The sequence below is a fragment of the Rutilus rutilus genome, assembly GCF_951802725.1.
Source record: "Rutilus rutilus genome assembly, chromosome: 6".
In the NCBI taxonomy this organism is placed as follows: Eukaryota; Metazoa; Chordata; class Actinopteri; order Cypriniformes; family Leuciscidae; genus Rutilus; species Rutilus rutilus.
Genome location: NC_140214.1, coordinates 27,328,804 through 27,351,972, shown reverse-complemented (window position 1 = coordinate 27,351,972; position 23,169 = coordinate 27,328,804). Strand labels below are relative to the sequence as shown.

General features: G+C 36.8%; 3 protein-coding genes across 4 annotated transcripts in view; all 3 read left to right on the top strand.

Moving 5' to 3' along the window:
- Positions 1–3,451: 3,451 nt before the first annotated feature.
- On the top strand, positions 3,452–7,749 carry penka (proenkephalin a). The gene is made up of 3 exons (XM_084410614.1): positions 3,452–3,596; positions 3,855–3,995; positions 6,640–7,749. Exons 2-3 carry the CDS (start codon positions 3,858–3,860, stop codon positions 7,237–7,239), a joined length of 738 nt encoding a protein of 245 aa, XP_084266740.1. The 5' UTR covers positions 3,452–3,596; positions 3,855–3,857; the 3' UTR covers positions 7,240–7,749.
- A 1,789-nt stretch (positions 7,750–9,538) lies between these two features.
- sdr16c5a (short chain dehydrogenase/reductase family 16C, member 5a) lies at positions 9,539–20,351 on the top strand. Of its 2 annotated transcripts, none has more exons than XM_084410875.1 (7): positions 9,539–9,955; positions 10,155–10,504; positions 12,777–12,908; positions 13,024–13,123; positions 13,587–13,731; positions 15,940–16,065; positions 19,544–20,351. In XM_084410875.1, exons 2-7 carry the CDS (start codon positions 10,184–10,186, stop codon positions 19,638–19,640), a joined length of 921 nt encoding a protein of 306 aa, XP_084267001.1. In that variant the 5' UTR covers positions 9,539–9,955; positions 10,155–10,183; the 3' UTR covers positions 19,641–20,351. The 2 variants fall into 2 exon arrangements, with proteins under 2 accessions (XP_084267001.1, XP_084267002.1); XM_084410876.1 differs by having other exon boundaries at positions 9,662–10,040; positions 19,544–20,311.
- A 2,586-nt stretch (positions 20,352–22,937) lies between these two features.
- Positions 22,938–23,169, top strand: part of slc44a5a (solute carrier family 44 member 5a) — a 93,342-nt gene continuing 93,110 nt past the window's right edge. The window contains exon 1 of the mRNA XM_084412724.1: positions 22,938–23,138. Coding sequence (XP_084268850.1) covers positions 23,102–23,138 — 37 coding nt within the window. The 5' untranslated portion in view covers positions 22,938–23,101. The remainder of the gene's footprint in view (positions 23,139–23,169) is intronic.

Genomic DNA, 23,169 nt, shown 5'->3' with positions numbered 1-23,169 from the left:
AATCCAGCAGGTCACATTGAATGCAAGTGTTTTAAACAGTCAAGGCTGTCATGTCCTAAAATAAGTGTTAGTTTTAAGCTTTTAAGGGGCAGAGTACTCAGATGCTTTGTCGTTCCCTCAGGATTAATTTACGCTCATATCTCATGCGTGCTTGTCGTTTAGCGAAAGCTTTTCGACTAAAGTGACTTAAAGAGTACGCAAAGATAATTCACAATTCATAAAAGAAATCCAAGGGTTAAAGGGATCATTCACCCAAAAATAATAAATAAAAATGCACTGAGGATATATAAAGAATGCTTTTTGACCATACACAGAAGAAAGAAGACATGATTTCCTACATGATTGGCAAGACATGAGGGTGAGTAAATGATGAGAGAATTTTTGGGTGAACTAAACCTTTAACATTAGGTCAGCGCCAATTGAAACTTTTAATACCGTGATTAAATATGCAAAAACCTGTCAACATAAAATACTGATTTAAATAAATTTCATAGCTCATTAATATGAAACTACCACTTTGTTGTAGCGTTTATGAAGATAACATGCCAGTGGGAGAGGAATGGTGCTCTTTTACAAGCATATTTCCAGCTATGACCCCCCACAGCAAGCAAAACCATCATCACCTTGTAATTCTCCTGAGTTTTATGGATCAATACGATGCTTTCAAAATCCCCAGCAGCACATTAAAGCTATAGTGGCATTTATTCAAATTGCCACTTAAAATGATCCCCACTGAAGTGTTACTAGTTGCAATCTCCATGGCTTCACATTTTTGTATTTTATTTTATTCATTTACAGATTATATTCATTGTTATCGCTTTATGAGGAAAACCAACATGTTGAGAGGGTTGTTACACTGATCCATTATCAAAAGATGTTTGATTCAGAATTCATAAAAAGCATAGAGCATTTTTAAAAGCGGAATGACTGATTACTTAATGTAAGACAGTGACTAAGTGCTTGATTATGTGCAGAGGTCTGTCAAATCTGTCCTCATAGTCTGCTGAATTAATAAGAACAGCATTACTTCTACTTCTACTTTAAACTGATTAAAATTAATGACCATTTCCAAGAACAGGGTTTCTTAATTGGATTCAAGAAACGAGTTTAGTAGCCCTGATGTTGTCATTGAAATGTTATTGCCACCTTATTTCTACCTGCATAATTAGAGAAATATGTTTATGGACGTTTAATTGTGTTGTTCTGAAACGTTTAGTTATGCTCATAGCACTGTGATATTTGACGTGAAGTAATTTACCTATGAAGATGCTTCTATCAGCAGATGTTTTGGACTGAAATATAGATGTACATAATAAGAATTAAAGGCAGGGTAGGTGATTTGTTCCAGAAACATTTTTGTTGTGCTGGTTGAAAGGCTCTTCACATCCTGATTGTAATCACTATGTTAAGTGGTCAACATTTATTTATATGTATATATAAATGAGGACATATTCAATCAATGTTGCAATCAATGTTCACTGAGGGGAATATACATATATATATATGGTCTGTGGACCACAAAAATGTTCGTCCAATCAATGTATTCGGTCCAAATGCAATGATACGATGTCCTACCTGCCTGTCAGCGTATGTATGTTCATACCTCCGCACACCTGCTCGCGAGGCATCAGCGCGTTTCATGCTATGCAGAGTTAGACAGACGTCAGTCACCGAGCACCGCAACCGAAACAGCAGCGGCCTGTTACAGTTCCTCCTGAACCAAAACAACCAGCTTATGCTGCGTTCACACCATTACTACTGTAATTTGGAAGAGATGGAAACCCGTGACGTTATACTCGGAGCGGTTCGTGACTCGAATTGGCGGTACAGGTCAGTGCTCTTTATGTTGTTTATGTTCATTATTATTGTAATGTTATGTGCTTTGAGACATGAGGTAGTTTACCAGTGTTTCTAGTGACGCTTTTGTTTGCACGCGTTTAATGTGTTTTGAAGGAGGCGTGGCTGTGAAGACGCTCTGAAGGGAGGGTGGGATCTTATGCTTTTAATGCCTCTCCAAAAATTGCCTACCGTACCTTTAAAGTCAGCAGAATTTTTTTTTTTAGCATATCTCTTATTGTGAATGATTCATCCATGCATGTTTCATTTATTAAAACATTTTTTGACCTTGAAGATTTTAATTAAATTTAATAACTCAATCTTTTGGTGAAACGACAGACTTTTCTGATGAATGCCGGTCTTCTACAATCATTTAGTCGCTTAAACAATCACCTTTCAAACGACTGCAAGCTCGCATACAGATCTGCCTCCATCCAGTCAACAAACAAAGGCAGAACCAAGTCCCTATAACTTACATGTTTTTCTTTTTCTTAGAGAAGATCTCTAAATCTCTACTTCTGTTTCATCACAACTTTAAAGAGTTGAATTCCATGCAGTCAATAGGATCAATAAATGATATAATTCATTTTATCCTCTTCTCAATCTCATTTAACGCCTACAGCATACAGTTTAAAATGAGTCTAAAGAATTAGCAGTCATTTCCAGAATCCAAAGCCTCTAATTGATGTCCGTTAATATCCTGACAACCAATTTCTTATGCTTCAGGCTACGTGGAATCTGCAATAGAAAGATCTATAATTTCCTGTGATGACTTTTGAATTGCCTTTAAATGACGTCATGGGTTGTATGGGCTCAATGAGGAAGAGTTTGAACTTTCCTGTAAAATGATATTCGAACAAATGAGTAAATATCCATATATGGGACTAAATGTTACGATACAACTGTCAAAATGCTGCAACAGATGTTTAAAAACAATGCAGATATAATATGAAGGATGCAAAACAATGATCTCAGACAAAACAATCACAATGATACTGATATTGATCATGGTGTATAGCCTACACTGCATGGCACTATAATGCTCAAGACAAAGCCACAGATTGAATGGCTGGATTGAGTACACGCAAGTCTATTATTTCTCGAACACTCTATCTTGTCTTAAGAGGTATGCTGTCTACCCAGACCGCATTAGTAATAGCCAATGCTCATAGGAAAAAAAGAACGAAAAAAAAAGCAGAACAGAATGCACTCTTCAGCACAATAGGTCCTCAACAACAACAAAAATAACACGGAAAAATACTGTTGCTTTGTTGTCTGAACTGAGGGGAATCAACTAACCTATTTTTTGGGTTTAATGATGGCCAATGTGGGTCAATGGAACATTATGTTACATTAAAAGAAGCATGTAATATAAGAAGTAACAAATACTATTCAATATTCCCAGGACTTACCAACAAATGCACTGTTGATCACCTTAAACTAAACTAAAACTATCAAAAAATATCATACATTAATTGATTTTATCAGGCAAGAAAAAGAAAAAAAAAGTCACCACCGTCACTCTATGCGTGATGTTTCCTGCTGACGTCAGATGCGAACGGCGTGTCGTCATGAGGGCACACTGCTTAAAAGTTGCGAGTATCCATCGTTTCTCAACAGAGCAGGTGTGGAGTTTATCCTCGAGCTGAGATACTGAAGACGCTTCTGCACCAGACCTGGCGAGAGATCTTTCTCCAAAACAACATATTCAGCACTACGGTGGACACTGCCACGAAACTAGCCTGCTGTAGCCTAATCAGGTAAACTTTGTACAGAATTTAAAATAGGATAATTAAACTTATTAACTAATCGTTTAATTTGCTGGATGAGTTGGTTGGTCTATTGATTGGTTCTTTTATGCGCAAATGCGCGTACTATAAATAATCATTTTTGCGCGCTCATTTAAAGTAGCCTATATGCATATTATATTTACCACTTTTATGTCAAATTTGAAAGACTCTACAACAGATTGCTTTGCATTTTCCTCATGTAAGTAACGGTAAACTGCTCGTTTGTAGCCCATGGCGTTAACTGTGAACTCCTGGTGGACTCTGGCTTTGAGCGCCTGTCTCGTGCTGATGGTTCGAGCTGAATGCGGCAGAGACTGCGCGCTCTGCGTTTACCGGCTGTTCAGGCAACAGACAGAGATCGACACACTGGTGAGTTTCATTTCCATATTCAGACAAAAGTCTGAAACTATGTAATGACCATAGATTTTAACAAAAAGTTTAAGATGTGTTCTCAGGACAAGAGGATTTTTTCATAGAAGTCAGGTCGGGGCTAGTTGTCACACGTGGATTTCATACAATTTATTAATTATAATATACATTTTTTTTTTGCTGTTTCATAATTGTTTTACTGTTTACAAAATGGCATTCTATCGTGACGACTTACCCTTATTTTGAGACAACATGCTGAACTGTTCAGTTCACTTCTTTTTCTTATGGCAGAAATGTTCAATTGCTTTTTGCAGTCAAATAAATTGACTTTCAAACCGGAACCTACACTGTAAAAAATGTTACTGCTATTTACTTAAAAAAATTATGGTAACAATATTACACATAATATTTTTGAGTAGTTAAAGCTTGATTTCATTCATGAAATCTACCTGAATAAATCATGTAAAATTCCCTAATTTATTTAGTCTATGACATAATTAATTACAACTTTTTAGTGAAATGTGCTTTTTTATTTGAAGTATTTTTTATTCTCAAGTGAATGGATATGACCTGTTTATATTTAAATTTGAGATATATTGTTTTATTAAAAGACTGTATGCTGCTAGGACAGTACAGAATCAAACTTGCTACTGCACTATCACTAGCAGAGTTATTGCTACATATATGTAACAATATGCTTCAGAATATTTAAAAAATGCAGTTATTCACAACCTAACCATAAGCCCTACTCTTCTGCACAATGGTAACGATCAAAACTTTAACATAGAAACTCTTTCAAATGTGAAACATACCTGAACATTAAACATTAACAGATGTTTCCCTTTACTCAAAAACACATGAAATAACACTTAATTTCAAGATTTACTCTCCATTTCCAGCCATGTGCAAAGCATGCTGGGAACAAACAATGGCGTCTCTAAATAAAACCGCATAAATTAGCTAATTCTCTTAAAATAAATAGGTAGCCCATTTTCCTTAATTTTATGAGGTTTATCAGTTCCTCAATTCAAGCCTTAAAATTGTGTATGTTTCCTAAAAAAAAATAGGAAAATGCATCTCTTGGTTTTATTAGTGAAATGTTCTCAATATTTTCTAATAAACACTGAACCACAATTTTCTTAATGAAATATACATAATATTTTTAATGATCACCTCAATTTTTTTAATGAAAATTACAAGACTCATGATTCATTTTTTACAGTGTACCTGAGAAATAGTTACCAGACCAACTGGTAATAGACAATAGTAATAGACCAACTAGCCCTGGTCCCTCCTATATTTAAATCTTGGCAATATTTATTTGCAATAAAGATGCTAAATAAGAAACTGAGATTTTTTTTTTTTTTAACTTAATATAAGGCAAGGAATGGTTGTTTGCCAGATTAAACGAGCCCTCGGTGATGTTCTTAAATCAATGAATGTAAACTCTTAATTGCACTTAAATGAAAAGTATTATAGTTCAAATTGATATCAAATGCAATTCGCTTTTTTTTTAAGTAGCCTACATCTTTGTAATTATAATTAAAAAAAGAAATATGATCAATAAGTTATGACAACATGTTTTTACATTGCTTTAACTCATCAAAATAGGCAATTTTCAACTTTTTGAAGTTATATAAGAATCAACAAAAAAAATTTAAGTCAGTTTAACATAATTTAAGTTGAAATGACAAACATCCAAGTTGATTTTACTTAAAAAAATGTAAAGCAGCAACTTTTTAAAAAAAATGTGTTTATGTAGAATGCAATTGCTGACACGCATTATGGTAAACTTAAATATACTTTAATGTCATTTCTACTGAAATGTATATGTCTTATATTTAAATATATTTGTAATTACAAAAGTGTAAATGTGTAAGTTACAATTTAGTACGTTTAAAAATCTATGAACTTTATTTATTTATAAATGTAATATTGAATAACAATACAGACACAATTATAATGAATTACTGTGCATGTGCTTTTAGTATGTCAGTAAACATTAAAGCATGAAAAAAGAGATTCAAACATTATTTAAAATGTACTTTATAGTAAAAACTTTTAATATTCTAAGACTTAAAATTATACAACAAGTCACATTCAATTCAAGTAAGTACACCTACCTATTTTTCACAAAGGTTATGTCACCTAGGTGACATACATTCTTCTGTAATAGATTCAGTAAAACAAATGTATTTTTATTAAACTATAAGCTAAAATTGAGTTTGCAATTTTTTTTCAAATAATACATAAACCTTTGGGAAAATGTGACTTTGAATTTAAACAAAAGATGAACAGACTCTATGTAGTCAAATGTCTGGTTTTATATTTTGTATTCTTATGTGAACGCAGTATACAAGCACAAGTGATATAATTTTCACTTAGAGTTAATAGTGCTTTAGCATAATATTCAAATCAAAACAAAATCAAAGCAAGTTCTTCAAGTCTAGCTATCTCTCTTTCTCTTGTGACCGGATTTTCAGAGTGCTTCATTGAATTGACATTTTCCACCGTGCAGATTGTCAAAAGTAATTATTGGCACTCTTTATTGTGCAGCTGCATTGAATTCAGCAGACTGAATGTGTGTGCCCTCTGGTGGACCAAATGTTTCCTTGCATTGATCGGTCATTCATTTCTCCTCTAGACCTGCACATTAGAGTGTGAAGGGACTGTGGACTCCAGAAAACTAGAAGTCTGCAAAAACATCCTCACAGAAGAGGATCGCCTTGCCATCGACAGCCTCAAGCAAGAGGAAGAGAGCGCAGACCACCTTCTCACCAAGAAATACGGAGGCTTCATGAAGCGTTATGGGGGCTTCATGATTAAGAAAGCAGCAGAGATCGGCACGGGAGCCCAAGCAGAGAGTGACGACCCAGAGCTCATGAGTAAGAAATATGGAGGCTTTATGAAGAGGGACAAGGCAGAGGGTGGAGCTGAAGACAAGCAAGTGGAGCTGCTGAGAGAGATCCTCAGAATCGGTCTCACCTCAGAGTCAGATGAGCAGCATGATGGGGACTTGGTCAAACGCTATGGGGGCTTCATGAGGAGCGTACAGGGGAACAGTGGTCTAGGGGAGGCAGGGAGAGACCTGCAGAAGCGATACGGGGGGTTTATGCGCAGAGTGGGCAGGCCTGAATGGTTTGACACCCAGAAAAGCAATGGGTTTCTGAAACGCACTTGGGAGGACGGAGGCGAGACGGCACTGCCTGGCACGCAGAAGAGATATGGAGGATTCATGGATTAGAATTAAAACATGGACACCCATCCTAAATGACCTATTCCTACTCTGCGTAGAGCTTGCACTGTACCAATTTCATGTGAAGCCATTTTATTTATTTTTGTCTTTGCTGCCGAATACTCCTCCATAATGTACAATGTACATTTGTGTTCTCTGTGACCATATGGTTTGTGTTTAAAAAAAAAGAAATATTTTCAAATTCTCTGTATTTACAATGGAATCACCCATCAGATGGGACATTTGGTATAATAATTTAACTATTTCTGGGTCACATCACGACGAATGAAAAGCACTTTTCACTGTGTTGCTTTGTTCTCTGAGAATCTCATCACATTAGCTAGTCTGCTTCGCTCATTGAACATTGTAGTGAGGTTAAGTTTGACGTCTGAACTTGATGATTAATGCATTTCTTTTAACAACTTTTCAACAGCTTTTGTTCTTGTTTAAATCAAAGCAAGATTTTTGAGCCATTAGCTGTACAGAATACAATAAATTCATCTTACTGCAGAAGTGAAATGTCTCAATGAGATATTTGTTTCTTACAAATTAAGCCATTTCGCAAGTGGAAGATATTCTCCATTATTACGGTGTCACTGCCTTAATGGCCCTCTTCAGTAGCTTATTAAGACCCAACTTTTCATATTTTCACCACTTGACCGATAATGTCTGAGAGGCTGTACTACTTTGTGAATATGTTCAAGGCTTAAGAGCATTGCTAGCCAGGCATGATGTAAAGTTAAATTACGTATGCAGATAATAACATAAAATCAAGGATATGTATTTTAGCAAGTCTTTGCTATCTTTTTATCCACTCTAAAACAGCGTCATAACTAAAGGGGGGAAAAAAAGGAAAAATGTACTAGAACATGCAAGATAGATAGATAGATAGATAGATAGATAGATGATTTCAACTGATGATCATTCTCAATTACTTGAGTCGATTTTTTGAATAGTCGACTCCTGAATACTTTGATTATGTTCACCAAAAACTTGTTCAGATTCATTAATCATTTAATATTAGTACCTCCAATAAATCATTTTGGAATCTGCCCAACAATTGAGTTATAATGGATATGTGTTTTCACAAGGTGAAGCAATTTAGATGAGATGCCTTTATGGTAATCTCTATACGAAGACACATTACCTGAGAAGGAAGTAAATTGTTGATATGTATGACCTTCACCATTACTATTTAGCAAATCTGAAACAAAAATAATTCCCTTATCAAACCATTCTTTTTTAAATATAGTCTTTTTCTTAGATAACACATTTTGGTTATTCCATAGTATGCATGATTATGGAGAGAAATTATGTTTAAAAAGGTTAGCCTAATTTCAAAGCTTCTAGAGACTGCTTATGAAAATTAGAAAATATAATGGGAAGCATACTACATTCAAAGTCACATGGTAGCAGAAATTTTAATCCGCCACACTTTTGAACAAATTAGGGATATGAAACCATAGATTTCTCCTGGGCCAAACTATGTTTTATCCTTGATTTTAAAGTTGATATTAAGGGTAAATCAAGAGCATTATGTCTACCCTCTGAAAAAGAACTTCTCATCGGAGGTCAAAGTGCCATCAATATCAAGGGTAGGGAAGAAATCCTTTTCCACTCACCTCTTCTCTTTTTTTTTTTTCTAGATAAAAAAAAAAAAAAAAGTGGAATTCCTCTCCAAATTCTAGCCACTTTGCCTTTGAATTGATAAATGCACCTTTGGCCTTCTCAGCATAAAGAACATTAAGATCTCAGTGAACTTCTCCTTGTCCTGTTCACTAGGAGAGGATAGACATAAAATATTATTTATTTCCTTTATGAGCACAGAGCTTCTCAAATCATTTGCCTTAGAAATTTGCTTACCAAACTGTATGGAGAATTTTTGACATTTATACTTCAAAAGTTCCCACTTTGTGATTGCTGAATCAGAATTAACTTTAAAATTTCCAATGATGTTCCTAATACTTTATAGATTATATCTCGCAATTCTGGGGAAAAAAGAATTGCGAGATAAAAAGTCAGAATTGTGAGATAAAAAGTCGCAATTGCCCTTTTAATTTGTTTATTCTATGGCGGAAAATATATTTTTATTCCTCCATACGAAGGCGTCAGCTGACAAGACATTAAAATGTTACCATATGTAAAAACATAAATTTTTACCACAGTAAAACATTGCATTTTGAGTTAATACATATAAAAACACAAACCAACACATTCTCACCTGTGAAAGGTTATCCCATATCTTGGGGAATTTAAATCTCGGCGCTTTCACAACATTGATCTAACATGTGTGTGCGTGAGACTCGCTGACCGTTCCAAGATGGCGGGCGAGATGACGTGTCTGGTCTGGAGCGGTGGAACATGGGGAGTCCAACAGCTCTAGTAGCAATCAGTCAACACGAAACACAAGTTTACACAACTCCCACAAATCAGTGCAGTCAGCTGAGTCACGTGGCCGCAGTGTTTCTCACTTAGCCCGTCCCGTGGACCGACTTCACTCAAACAGGTAAACTCCAGTCAACCTGCCGTACTGGTTAAGTACGTGTGTCTGTAGTCTCTCCACAAGGTCGAAGAGGAGGAGTGGGTAGTAGCGTCATTCTTAACGTCTGCGCGAGCCCTCGTCGTCTTTGGTTCATGTTCATTTGAATTACAACTATTTATTTACCGACTGCGACCTGCACGAGAACAACTCACCATCCGGGGACTTTGTAAATCGCACAGTAAGGTAAACCGTGTTACATTCTGTAACAGACCTTCTTCAGGCTTATATTTGCAATGTAATAGCTCTTAATGACTGACAGGAACATAAAGTAAGTTACTAGTTTACTTTTCATTCAACATGTTTCTCACTATACTGGTTTTCTCCTTTGTTTGTATAAGCCTGTCTTAGTCACACTGTGATTCATTGGGTTTTTTTGTCATAGTTTTCATAAGATCTTCTGCACCTCTCAAAATGAACTTCCTCTTGGAGACTCTTCAGTTGATAGCGTTAACCATCTACTACCACCTGGAATTCCTCATAAAACTCTTCGTCCCTCAGAGGAAGAAAGATGTGTCTGGAGAGATTGTGCTCATCACTGGGGCAGGCTGTGGCATTGGCAGACTGATGGCCCTTGAGTTTGCCCCACTCGACGTCTCACTGGTGCTGTGGGACATTAATGTGGATGGTTTGAAAGAAACCGCAAAGCAGGTTAAAGAAAAAGGAGCGTCAAGGGTACATTACTATCAGTGTGACTGCGGTGATAGAGATGTGGTCTACCGAGTCGCAGATCAGGTAATCCAAGTTTAAACCTGCTCTTGTGAGCTGTTTGCCTGGAATGAAGAGTATTTCATTCAAAACCAGTAGTGGTCTGAGTACATAGTTGGAGTTAAATGCTGTTGAAAATTATTTTTTTCTAACATTATAATGCATTATCTAATTCTAAGGTATTGCAACACACCTCTGCATCACTTTTAAATGTCATTATAACTGCACTTGTTAACACTTGATTCTGATTGGTCAGTCCTGTGACATTCTGCATTCCTTTATTTTTGCCTAATGAGTGCTAAACTATCCACCTTATTCCTACGCCCCATGACGCTTTGCACAAATTATGGGTGTAACTTCCGCTAAGCTGTAGACAATCAGTGAAAAGGCTCGCTCTATGAACGCAATACGTTAAAAAAGTGTCACAATGAGATGGCATTAATCTACTCACCCTTCAACCATCGAACATTAAAAGGAAATGTAAAAGTGTAAAAGCATCAACAAGGTATTTCAACAGACCAAATAACCCCAAAATCGCCAGTCTTTCCACAGCAATAACGGACGGGATAAATATCACTGTAGTCAGTATTATGTAACTTGTTGCTTTAATCAAAAATGTTCATTAACTTCACCATTACGTGATACTATTTCAAAGTGATTTCCGTCATTTTGACAGATTATAAATTGCATTAACCTGTGAAAACAAACATGGAAAGAGATCTGAGGGTTTGAGGAGAATAACAAGAGATTCTTCATGCATTGCAGTGAATTATTAAAATAATTAAATTCGGGAGAACAGACCACAAATGTGCAGTATATGTTGTCCTTTTTAATACTTCTACAGCAGATTGCTAAGGGAAAAAAGAAAATAATCACGAGGAAAAGAAAGTGGCGACTGAAAAGAGCTCTTGCCATAGATATTCTTGTTATAACATGTCACATTAAAATACACAAGTTAAAAACGTTATTCTCATGATGTCTGAAGATCAATCATGAAGGAAAATTGACAGCTCATCCAGTCAAACTGATGGATCAGCTTTATTTGTAGGGCAACCTTATGATTTGAAAAGATTCGTTTCAGCCTTTTTGAATGGAAGTTCCCCAAACCGGAAGTGCCACCCATACGCAGTAAGGTCGCCAGGAATAAGGTGGATATATTGGACCGTTGTCCCTGGCAACCAATACTTGATTCTGATTGGTCAGGCGTGGCATTCTGTTGTCATATATTATTGTGTCATGACCGCTAAACTATTGGACCATAGAGTAGTGCAGTACTGACGTCACTTTGTAGGCCAACCGGCTAGTTCCCTTGAGAAAACCCCAATAGGATTTCCCCATAGACCTTTGGATTATCACTAAAAGCAAGCTCTGTGATCAGCAAAACTTTGACACTTGCATGTTTTGTCCATCAAGATAATTTAAAAGGCTAAAGGTAAGCTATAAACGAACTACACCACTGTCCCACAAATTTAACGTCACCATGACTAAGCTTCTGACAACTCTTTCAGCTTTTATCTAAAAACAATTTCCTAGAACTTTTGAGATAGAATAGTTTATAAGAGCACAATTATAAGCATAAAGAGGCTATAAAAGCAGACTGAGCTTACCTTTTCGGCGTGATGATGTTTAATCTCCTTTTTCAAGATGCGCAACCACTTCAAAAAAATCATGAGTGGGGTAATATTGATGTATTTTATGTCGTAGAATAAAACGTGAAAGTGTCACCACAGACCTTATTTCAGGCATTTAACCAAAACCCCATTCAAAAAACCCATTAGCTTCGGGACGGGAGGACCGGTCGGAAGTGCTAAAATGCTAACTCACTTCCGCGTTTTGGCCTACAAAGTGATGTCATTCCTGCAGCTCTGTTATCTCTGACCAATACTTGATTTTGATTGGTCAGTCAGGACCTTGGTGTAAGGCAGCATCACCCTGAAGGGGTGTGGCTAAATGTGTGTTTTTATGTAGGCTAAATGAAAGTAAAAACGACTCAAAAGAAAATGAATGGTACTACCTATCATTATTAATAGCACTTAGAAGGCAAAATACAATAGTTTGTCAAAATATTTTGAAAATAATTTTTTTGTAAATTCATACGTTTTTTTTTTTAGGGAAAGTCACTCCAAAAGGTATAGGTCCATTTGGCCTCCCGAGTTAATTTTATTTATACAATTATATATGGCTAACCAAATGGTACACCATAATATAATGACATTTAACTTTAATAAATGGTTCATTTGAGATCTTAATCTAACTGTCCAGAATCTTTTACTCATATTGATTATTTGTTGACTTCTAGGTAAAAAGTGAAATCGGCGATGTCACCATCCTAATAAACAATGCTGGAATAGTCAGTGGTAATAAGTTCATGGACACTCCTGATGCAATTGTTGAGAAGACACTCAGAGTTAATGCAATGTCCCACTTTTGGGTAGGATTGACACATTTTCTACATTTTATCAAATTTTATATGGCACTTTATGTTTGTTTTTTTTGTAGCCAATATTCTGTATAAGTGTCCATTTGTGGTTATGCCTCTGTTTTAGACATACAAAGCATTTCTGCCCGCCATGACAGACAAGAACCATGGACATCTGGTCTGTGTTGCTAGTTCTGCAGGGTTGATAGGCGTCAATGGACTGGCAGGTAAAGCATTCACCCATGTCCTCTTATCTCTTACATATAACTGCTTTCTCACCAGAGGTGCTTTTGGAACACTAACAAAGTCCTTCATGGCTTTAAGTCTTTCAAACAACATGTTTGGCAAGATTTTATTTTATTTTTTAATATTTTTTTTAAGTTTGTCAGCAGATATGAATGAACACTAATTTTTAATACACAACTTGTAGATCACAGTCTCAGTGTGGTTTTATTCCAGCAAGTGTGTGTTAAATAAAAGTGTAGACTTTAACAGGAAACAGATATCTGAGATGATGTTGCGAATTCCTGTGACGTCTGTTTGTTCTCTTAGTTTGCATATGCCCAGGACTTATTACTACATGGAGATTTTAATGAGCTGGTTTCTGGAATGCTTAAAACTGGTTTACCTTGCAGTGTCACTACCACGTTTGTACAAATGTCTCCTAACTTACCTATCTTTTCCACACAGATTATTGCGCAAGCAAGTTTGCTGCTGTGGGTTTTGCCGAGTCTGTGGCATATGAGCTGATATCTGCGGGGAAGGATGGAGTCAAAACCACAATCGTCTGCCCATACCTCATCAACACAGGCCTGTTTGATGGCTGCAATACAAAGTAAGCTTGCACACACACTGTAAAAAAAATATTGTTGGTTTAACTTAAAGTTACCCGGTTGCCTTAAAATTTTGTTCATTGAAATTAAAAATTTGAGTTAATACAATGAAGGAGATTGGTTTAATAAATAGAAACTCAAAATATTGTTATCTGACCCACATTAATTATATAAGCTGATTTTACAAAAGATAAAAAGTTGTGATATCAAATAATGAATATATCTTTTTACACTGCACTTCATCCCCAAACACATTTTTCAATTTAAAGCTGCAGCATTTGAACAGGGAACAGAAGACGTCATTTAAAGAAAAAACACCTACTTTTAAGATGATGATGATCAATCTCTCAATATTGCTTCACTCTCAAATTGTCGTAAGGACATCATTTCAGGGCCATTCAATCTCAGTTCCTTGTCGTTTTCCAATTAGCCATAATCAGAATCTCTGTAGGCAGGATTTTCCACACTGCTTTGTAAATGTATACAATCAAAATAGAGACACAGACTGTGGCTGTGCTTCATGGAGCTTGACAAACAAATCACCATTGACACAAACGCAACTTAAATTACTATGATCATTAAGTTTGTGTCACTTAATGGTTTATTGCAGATTTTTTAACTTTTTTTTTTTTAATATAATTTGACACAACACTTCCCTGCCATTGACAAGTTTTTCCAGCAATCCATGTTTTCACTGGTCTTCTGAAATAGTACAGCTTCTCCAGCTCCAAAATCAAGTGAAGAAAAAGGTCTGCGTAAAGCTGAGGAAGCTGATAGAAAATTGTTTACCAAACATTCAATAGCATATACATCAAAACTGTCTAATGGTATAGAGAAAAATGTCAAGCCCACGAAGAGTTAACAACAAGCTTTGGTGGTGTTGATGGACTTGATCTACTTCATCTATGTTTTGTAGGGGTGTAACAATATATCGTATCACAATACAAAAATGCAACAATATGTATCGTGGATAGTGACAATCTGTATTGTGTGTATAGTTCACCCAAAATGAAAAAATGAAAGTTTACAGAGTTTTGGTGTCAGTACTACATTAAACTACAATATATAATGTATAATAATGCAATGGGGGAATATTTGTGGGTTCTGATAATGCCAAATGTCTTATGTTACCAGTAAAAAAGTGCCCTACATTGTTTTAAATAAATCTAGTCAGTGACAGAGAGCAAGCATATTCGTCTAAAATAATTCTTTATTTTCAGCTTCATAATCATGAACATTTCTATTCTGGTGTCCTGTGCATTGGGTTATCAGCACCAAGTCCAAGCCCAAGCTTATTCATTTACACCCACAATGTAACACATTTTAAGCAACAGCACATTTTTTTTTTGTTAACCTTTCACCATATGTCTTGGAGTATCGTATCGTGATATGTATCGAATTGTGACATGAGGGTATCGTTACACCCCTAATGTTTTGATCATTGTCTTTGACTAAAACATGTTTTTCTCAGCTTTTTGTTGGAAACCCACATTCAAGTGCCCCTATTATGGAGACTGGCAGTGTGTATTATAGCTGTTTGTGAATGTAAAAGGTCTGCAAAGTTTCAAAGATCAAAAAGCACAACAAATAAAGTTATTGTCTCCTAAAAGAAAGAATCGGTTCTAAACTGCCGAAATGAGTCGTCAGTAATTCCAGTCTTTCTTCCTGCTCAAACCTACATAGGTTTGTGACAAATTTGCATAATGCCAGTCTATGGTCTTCATTGGCTGCCCATGAACAATGTCTACTTTGACCCTTAAACACCGTAGATGTAGCTGAGACTGGAAGAGTTTGGTTCGTTGTTGATGTGTTGAGAAGACGCTGTTTTGTTGTTGTTTAACAGCAATGCTAAAAAATGCTGCCTCTGGCAACTTAAAAAAAAGTTCATAGCCCGTAGCAGTTCATAGCCCTCAGCATGGTCCTTTGCCTAAGGGCTGGGGCTGCTTTGTGTATTGATGGACCCTTCAAATGTTGTCTGAATAGTTCCACTTTCGGTCATCTGATGCTGGTTGGAAACTAGCATTGCATGTAGCGTGTTTTGTATTTGAAACGTAACAAGTATGTGTGAGAGTGAAAGAGACATTAAGGCTATGGACATGAATGTAAAATGCAGTTAAATATCCTTTAAGTACCCAATCATAAAGTCATTTTGGATTCATCTGTTTGTAAAAAAATAGCCATTTAAATGAAAGCATGTGCCTTGTGTGCAGGTGGCCCCGACTGCTGCCCATATTGGAGCCAGACTATGTTGCTAAGAGGATTGTCAATGCCATTCTGACAGACCAAGTTTACCTTTTACTTCCAAAGACCTTATACTTATTAAGGGCTTTAAAAGGGTAAGTTAGTTTCATTTGCTTATCTCAAACTTCTCCAGGTAAAAACATGTCCTTGTGTTTGGAATGTTTATATGTAACAGTTTTTCTATTTGTAAAAATGTTTCGTATTTTAAATGTTTTTGTAGTACATCGTATCTTTCCAACATACCCCTCTTTTATTTGTTTTTGTTTTTTCAGCTTCAAATATAAGTTGAAAAGGCTTTCTAAGCAACTGCAAACATGATATAATTGTTCTTATATGAACGTAATGGGTGTTTCTCAATTCTAGACTAGTCCTTTTAGAGGCTTGTAGACTACAGTATTCCTCCACATTAAATGCTAGAATGAGTCGGTCTTCTAAGTGCGCATGGCAATGTCATAAATGTATCTGCCCTTATGGTCATGACTCAAATTCTATTAAAATTATAGTTTGAAAAATACTTTATATTAAAAACCTTTATATTAAAGGGGTGGTTCAGGATTTTGGACATCGGACCTCATTTCCAAGTTAGCCTGGGTGTTCTCTATCAGTGGAGACAGTTTTCAACATTTTTTATCCAGTCCTTCCAGTTGCATAGTTCGCCGGTGCTATATGGTATCAATGGTATCAACGGCGCGAGTCAATGGTATCTGCTAGCCTGCCATTAAAAACACTTTTACCCACTCCACAGTACACCAAAATAAAATAAATTATAACGCCAGACTATCGATGTAAATGTCTGTTGAGAAAACAATGTTAGAAATCAAACTACCCTTTCATCGCATTGCAATAGTTATACTTTGTTCCCTGTATTTATTAGCACAGTCTACAGCAGCGGCGGAGTGATATTAAGTTACCTAGGCAACCGAGAGAGCCAGTCCACATGACAATCACGCAAGTGTATTTACCTGCCGCTGACACTCATCACTACAGAAGCAGAGTATATTTCACGAAGAAATCAACAAGACATAGGACTATGGCCAGTGTCTCGTTGTCCAAGCCAGCAGCAAGAAGCCACAGTTGGTTCCTTTCTGGATCTCTCAATGGAAATTTGTGGAAACTTTTTGGTGACCATCTATTTGGTTGATTTTTACAATTTCGAAATGCACACCGAATCACCATGTTGCCAGTTCTTTAGTTTACAATCGAATGTTTCATTATCGTTGTTCAAGGTTACTACTAGCTAGCTAGACGTCCCGACTGTAGTGCGCTTCTGTTCTGTTTACTTTTCGGCGCAGTACTACTAACTGCAAAGTAAAATTCCGCCACTGCTGAGAAAACTAGTTCCTGTAAATGTAATGCGATCATTGAGATGAAAGGGTAGTTTGATTTCTAACATTATTCTCTCAACAGACATTTACATCGATAGTCTGGCGTTATAATTTATTTGATTTTGGTGTACTGTGGAGTGGGTAAAACTGTTTTTAATGGCAGGCTAGCAGATACCGTTGATTCGCGCTAGCCTAGCACCGGCGAACTATGCAACTGGAAGGACTGGGTGAAAAATGTTGAAAACTGTCTCCACTGATAAATAACACCCAGGCTAACTTGGAAATGAGGTCCGATGTCCAAAATCCTGAACCACCCCTTTAACTGCCTTTTCTATCAATGCAGTACTGGTAATTACAACTCTCTGTGGGTTCCCAGTTTTTTTTTCTTTTTTTTTTTTCGGAATGTGTGCAAAGGATTGTGGGTGATTGAAGGATGCAAAGTTGTTTAGGGTGCCATTTGGGACAGGGCCTGAGGCGTCCTTTGACGGAGCTTGATGACGTGGCAGCCGAGATATGCAACCTTACTAGAACGCAGCCTTCTGTTTGAGAAGCGCCCAATGACAACCTACTGTGGTCCAAAACACATTAAATTGATCAAAAGAGACAGTAAACACATTTATAATGTTAGAAAAGATTTCTATTACAAATAAATGCTGTTTAAATTGATCCTGGTTTCCACAGGAATATTAAGCAGGGCTGCTGTTTTCATTGTTGATAATAACAAGAAATTGTTTTTGAGCAGCAAATCATCATATTAGAGTGATTTCTGAAGGATCATGTGACACTGAAGACTGGAGTAATGATGCTGAAAATTCAGCTTTGCCTTCAAAGGACTAAATCACATTTACATGGCAGCAGTAGAACATCTGAATACACGTATACAAAACTAATGTCCCTTGTGTAAATGGAAATACACATTTAATTGGTCCTTACGCTGTCTGAGGCTTGATCCCTGCAGTGGATAGAAACAGAATAGCTCTGCAGAAAGTTAAACCCATAAATTTGCCGTTGTCTGTGGAGTGAGTCGGGGATGTGACATGAATAATTTCACTATTGATGTCAAATGAAATCTGCTGCAGTAAAGAGGGAGCCAGTGGGTTTGAGAGAAGTATATAGAGTGAACTAAAGGTCTGAGAGTTTAGCCGTAAGCAACGACACGGAACAAAACTGTTTCTCAAGCACTGACCTCATAGGACAGGGGTGTGTGTGTGTGTGTGTGTGTGGATTTACTCATCTCCCCGAGGACATTAAGACACCGAATGAATGACAGGAACACTGTGATTCATTGTGTTCCTGTGCTGACTTCACTTTTGCTTAGGTGAAAATGACATCTTTTCGTTTGCTTGTTGTATTTATGAACTTCAATTGAATTATGCACATTGCTGTGGTTACGAGACTGTATTAGTCTGCTTATTTCATATGAATGATTAAGAACGTTGTGTTTTAAGGAGAAACGCACAGTTTCAGTTTCACAGCTGCAACTAGTCTCGCAAGTTGTATCAGTTGTAGGTGAAATGTTTTCCAGCTGCACTAGTGCCTGTATTTCACAACACCTTTAACCCGGCCGTGGCTTGAAAACAGAGGACCCTTAAGAAGCTCTTTCTTATGCAGCTGTGACAATTACTGATGCTAACTCAGGAGATAAAGCAACACCTGTTTGTGTGGGCTGTGAGACAGACTTCAGTGCATAAAATTGGCCAATTAATTGCAATCTGTGTTTGGTATTTAATGTGTTTTGGACAGTAGAGTCATAATTATCAAGGCTGCAGTATGTGAATGGGAAGAGGCATTCTTTATTATTTTAATGCCCTCTTTTCTTTTTTACAGAAACATGAATAACCGTCCTGATTCTAATCCTATCACTTAAATCATCAAATCACAAATTACATTTGTTAATATATTATTCCAGCATGATGATGAGTGTTGAATCTCAGTGCATTAGGTGTGAATGATCTCATTTCCAGGCCTGGTCATTATTTTCAGTCCCGAACATTGGCCTTTTTCTGGACACCTTGCTCCAATTTGAAATGATCATTTCTCTCTTTGTGGATAGGACGTCTGGATACGACAACAACAACAAAAAAGAGTTTACTATATGTTGTAATGTGAGCTATTTATAGTTTTAAATAAATCAAAGATGATTTGATTTCAGACTTTAGTAACTTGTGTGTTCAGAGACCCACATATGTGCAAATTAATATGAAGCATTAGAATTTTTATTTTTAATATTGTTAATTTTTCTTTACAGTGTCATCCCATTCAAGCAATCAGTTGTCCTGGGTATGTACTTGGGGGCCTTCAATTTCATGGATGCTTTCAGAGGACGGGAAAAGAAGAGAGACTAAATGTAATGAAACTAATTGTCTTAAATTTTGATGCACTGTATATTAACACGCCTGATTTTTCATTATTTGTAACTACCTCTGCCAAACAGTTATTTCATCATATCATAATATCACATTACATACTGTTTTGATATTGGGGAAGAGGATTTTTTTTTTTTTTTTTACAATGTTAGACATCTAATGTCGGCCTCATTTCAAAAGCAAGATATATATATGATAATACCAGTAACAACAATGTCAGATGTAGGCCTACTTGTGCTATAGTGGTACACATGACTGAATAAGTGTGAAATTTTTACATTTTATTTATTGTGTTTACCCCTGTTTGTGCCTTTTCTTTTTTTCTTAAGCTGTCAAAAATAACGACTTAGTTTAATAAGAATTTAATGATGCTGCTGGAACTGTTTTGTTTGAGCTTTGATAGACTGCTTTGAGGCTTGCAAAATAACCAGCTCTCCTTTTTAATAGATAGGACCCTAGATTTGCATGCATATGGCACCATCTAGTGTTGTTAAGCATTGTTTGTGATATTATAACTGCCTCTCAAAGAGAAAACTGTTTTTCTTGCAGGAACTTTAGACAAACAAGCATTGCATTAATGTGTGATGGTGTAGGTCTGTCTGCAAACCTTTTAACCATGCGTTTGTAATAAATAAAATCAACTGGCTCTGAATTGTTTCAGCCCTATTTACCTATAATAGCTCTAATGCCAAGACAAAAATACACAGAATTTACCTTTAAATATGCCATATTAAATAACATTTTACATCCTGAGCTATTACATAGAGAAGACATAGTAGCATTTTTATGCAGCTTTCAATTTGCAATCCTGCAGTAATGTGAGACAGGGAACGGACAACCCAATTCAAAATGCCATGTCTAAGGCACAGACCACCTTTTACCAGCTGCTTAAAGTGATTGACAGGTCTCAGGTTTGGCCCTTTATGACCTTCCACACAAATGAGAGCAGAGATTTGATTCGGTTGCTAAGGTTGCATTTGAGATTTTGGATAGAGAGCGGAAACATGAGGCCTTCAGGGAGAACGAAATAGATTTTCAATTTATTGTTTGCCATCGCAGCACCTCATTCCACAGCTCATCAGATAGAAAAGATATTCAAAGCACAGCACCAGCCCAGCACATGAGGGAGGATATTATAAAATAAAAATCTGATTTAACAGCTTTATACTTGTTTTGGCTTATTTCTCAGGATGGTTTTTTTATTTTTGTATTATTAATGTTGATACATTATTAAATAAACATGTATAATAATATTGGACTTGCTGGAGAATCTCAAGGGGATAATTAGGAGGTTATATTGAAGCACTTTTTAAAAGGGTGACAAGATTCCCCAGGTGGCAGTTTGAGGAGCCCTAAATGGATTATTCTCATGTTTACAGTCTAGATTAAATTCTACACAATAATTTGATAATTGGCCAGAAGTGACGTTCCATGAATGGTGATATTTAGTACTTATGTAACTTAACTTATGTAACAGTGCATAGCAGGGTTTTTTTTTTTCAGAGCATTTATACATTTCTTTATTTCTCAGATTTGTAATTTTGCAACAGGTTTTGAAAGACAGAGCATTGTTTTTTTTCCCAGCTCTTGCTCCATCATCGCTTGGAGTCGGGTTTCTCACTGTAAAAAGGGATCAGTTGAAAAAAAAATAATAATAATAGGAAACCTGTTGCCTTAAAATTAAGTTAATAAACTTCATGCTTAATTGAAAAAATTAAGTAATGTGGAATTGTCAAGTTCACATAACTTATTTTTTTCAATTAAGCATTACATTTATTTAAGGCAATGTGTTTACTCAATTTATTTATAAATTTTTTTAAGGAAACTGAACACTTTTTACAGTGTTGGAATAAAAACCCGGAGAGGAGTAGAATGACTACTTTGAGCAAATTTAGACCACAATAATTTATTAGTATGGTGTTGACCTCCTTTTGTGGCCAATACAGCACCAATTCGTTTTTGGGAATGACCAGAGGGATTTTGAGCCATTCCTCTTCCAGAAAAGTGGCCATGTCACCATGTGATGCTGGTGGAGGAAAACGTTTTTTGACTTGCTCCTCCAAAATACCCCAAAGTGTCTGAAAAATATTTAGATCTGGTGACTGTGCAGGCCATGGGAGATGTGAAACTTCACTTTCGTGTTCAACAAACGATTCTGCCATTCACGTTCCAATCATTGCTGTGTGTTTTGGTGCATTGTCATGCTGATACACGGCACCCCTTTCAGAGTACAATGTTTGAACCATAAGGTGCACATGGACCTCCAGAATGGTTCGATAGTCCTTGGCAGTAACAGTCCCATTAAGCACAGTAGGGAATGCCATGATTTTGCAGCCCAAACCATCAGTGATCCACCCATGTGCTTCATTCTGGGCATGAACAGTCTGGCTGTAAGCCTCTATGAGGCTCCTCCACACAGTGGGAAAGAACGGTTTTGGTGGAAACAGGTGCGCATTTAATTCTGCAGTGAGTTGGACAGCTGTGGTTTTATGTTTCTGGAGACAGTCCAGGTTAGTACCTGGACATCCCTTTCAGACAGCTTTCTCTTGCGTCGACAGTTACTCCTGTTGGATGTGGTTTGCATTACGTGGTGGTATGCCGACATTACCCTGGACACCATAGCTATTGTATCAAATCAACTTGTCCTCTTTTGAACTCCATGTCTCCCATTAGCCTATGTAGTGTGGATTGCAATATTTTGTTTACAGCTGTGCTATTGCTCATCTAATTCAACCTCCACTTTCTACTTTTACTGATGGAATGTAAAATCAGTGAATATTGGCCACCAAGCCGCACAAATAGGCGTGAAACCGCCAACATTATATTGGCCAATATCTCAGTTTCTTTGTCCAATCCCTGTACCTCGATGATGCAATGTAGCTTGTTGCCACTCGACCGCGCTAAAGTCACGCGCACGAGACATTCAAAACATTATCTTCACGGACAGCTTCATTCATCCCGAACACAGTACACTGGCCAAATAAGCTTGCGTTCAAGCTCTGCCTATAATGTCACATAAATGTGCAAGTAACTGCAGTCTTTATTAGCAGAATTGGGCTATAGTGTACGTGAATGCAGCATCACAAAGTTAGTAGCCTACTAAATGTTTTTCTTTTTCTTTCTAAATTAAATTTCAGTCCAATTATAACATTGAAATATCGCTCTGCAGACAGCTTGTGCGGTCCCAGACCGGATAAATCCACCTTTATTGGTTTTATTTTGTACATCTTTACCCTGCCTTTGATGCTGGGCTGGCTCACTACAGTGGACAGTGTGTTGAGCGGTGCGCGCGCTCCGCACGTTTGATGACGCTCCGCTGTAAACATCACTGACGTGTTAGTCGCGTGAGGGAATCTATTAAACTTGGATTTTGGCGAGCGACACTGTATTCTTCAAACCAACCTGCGCCTGCAAACCCAGCAACATACGTCCACGCTGCGATGGCAAGAAAATCCATAGTCCCGTCTGCGTATTATGGTAAGTTGCTGTTGAAAGCGTAGCCTACTTG

Bases quoted from the DNA above. Each gene is read 5' to 3' on its own strand.
- sdr16c5a (XM_084410875.1), top strand. From the start codon at position 10,184: ATGAACTTCCTCTTGGAGACTCTTCAGTTGATAGCGTTAACCATCTAC. The intron at 10,505-12,776 runs GTAATCCAAGTT...GTTGACTTCTAG, and splicing joins TCTACCGAGTCGCAGATCAG to GTAAAAAGTGAAATCGGCGA. The intron at 13,732-15,939 runs GTAAGCTTGCAC...CCTTGTGTGCAG, and splicing joins TTTGATGGCTGCAATACAAA to GTGGCCCCGACTGCTGCCCA.
- penka (XM_084410614.1), top strand. From the start codon at position 3,858: ATGGCGTTAACTGTGAACTCCTGGTGGACTCTGGCTTTGAGCGCCTGT. The intron at 3,996-6,639 runs GTGAGTTTCATT...TTTCTCCTCTAG, and splicing joins AGACAGAGATCGACACACTG to ACCTGCACATTAGAGTGTGA.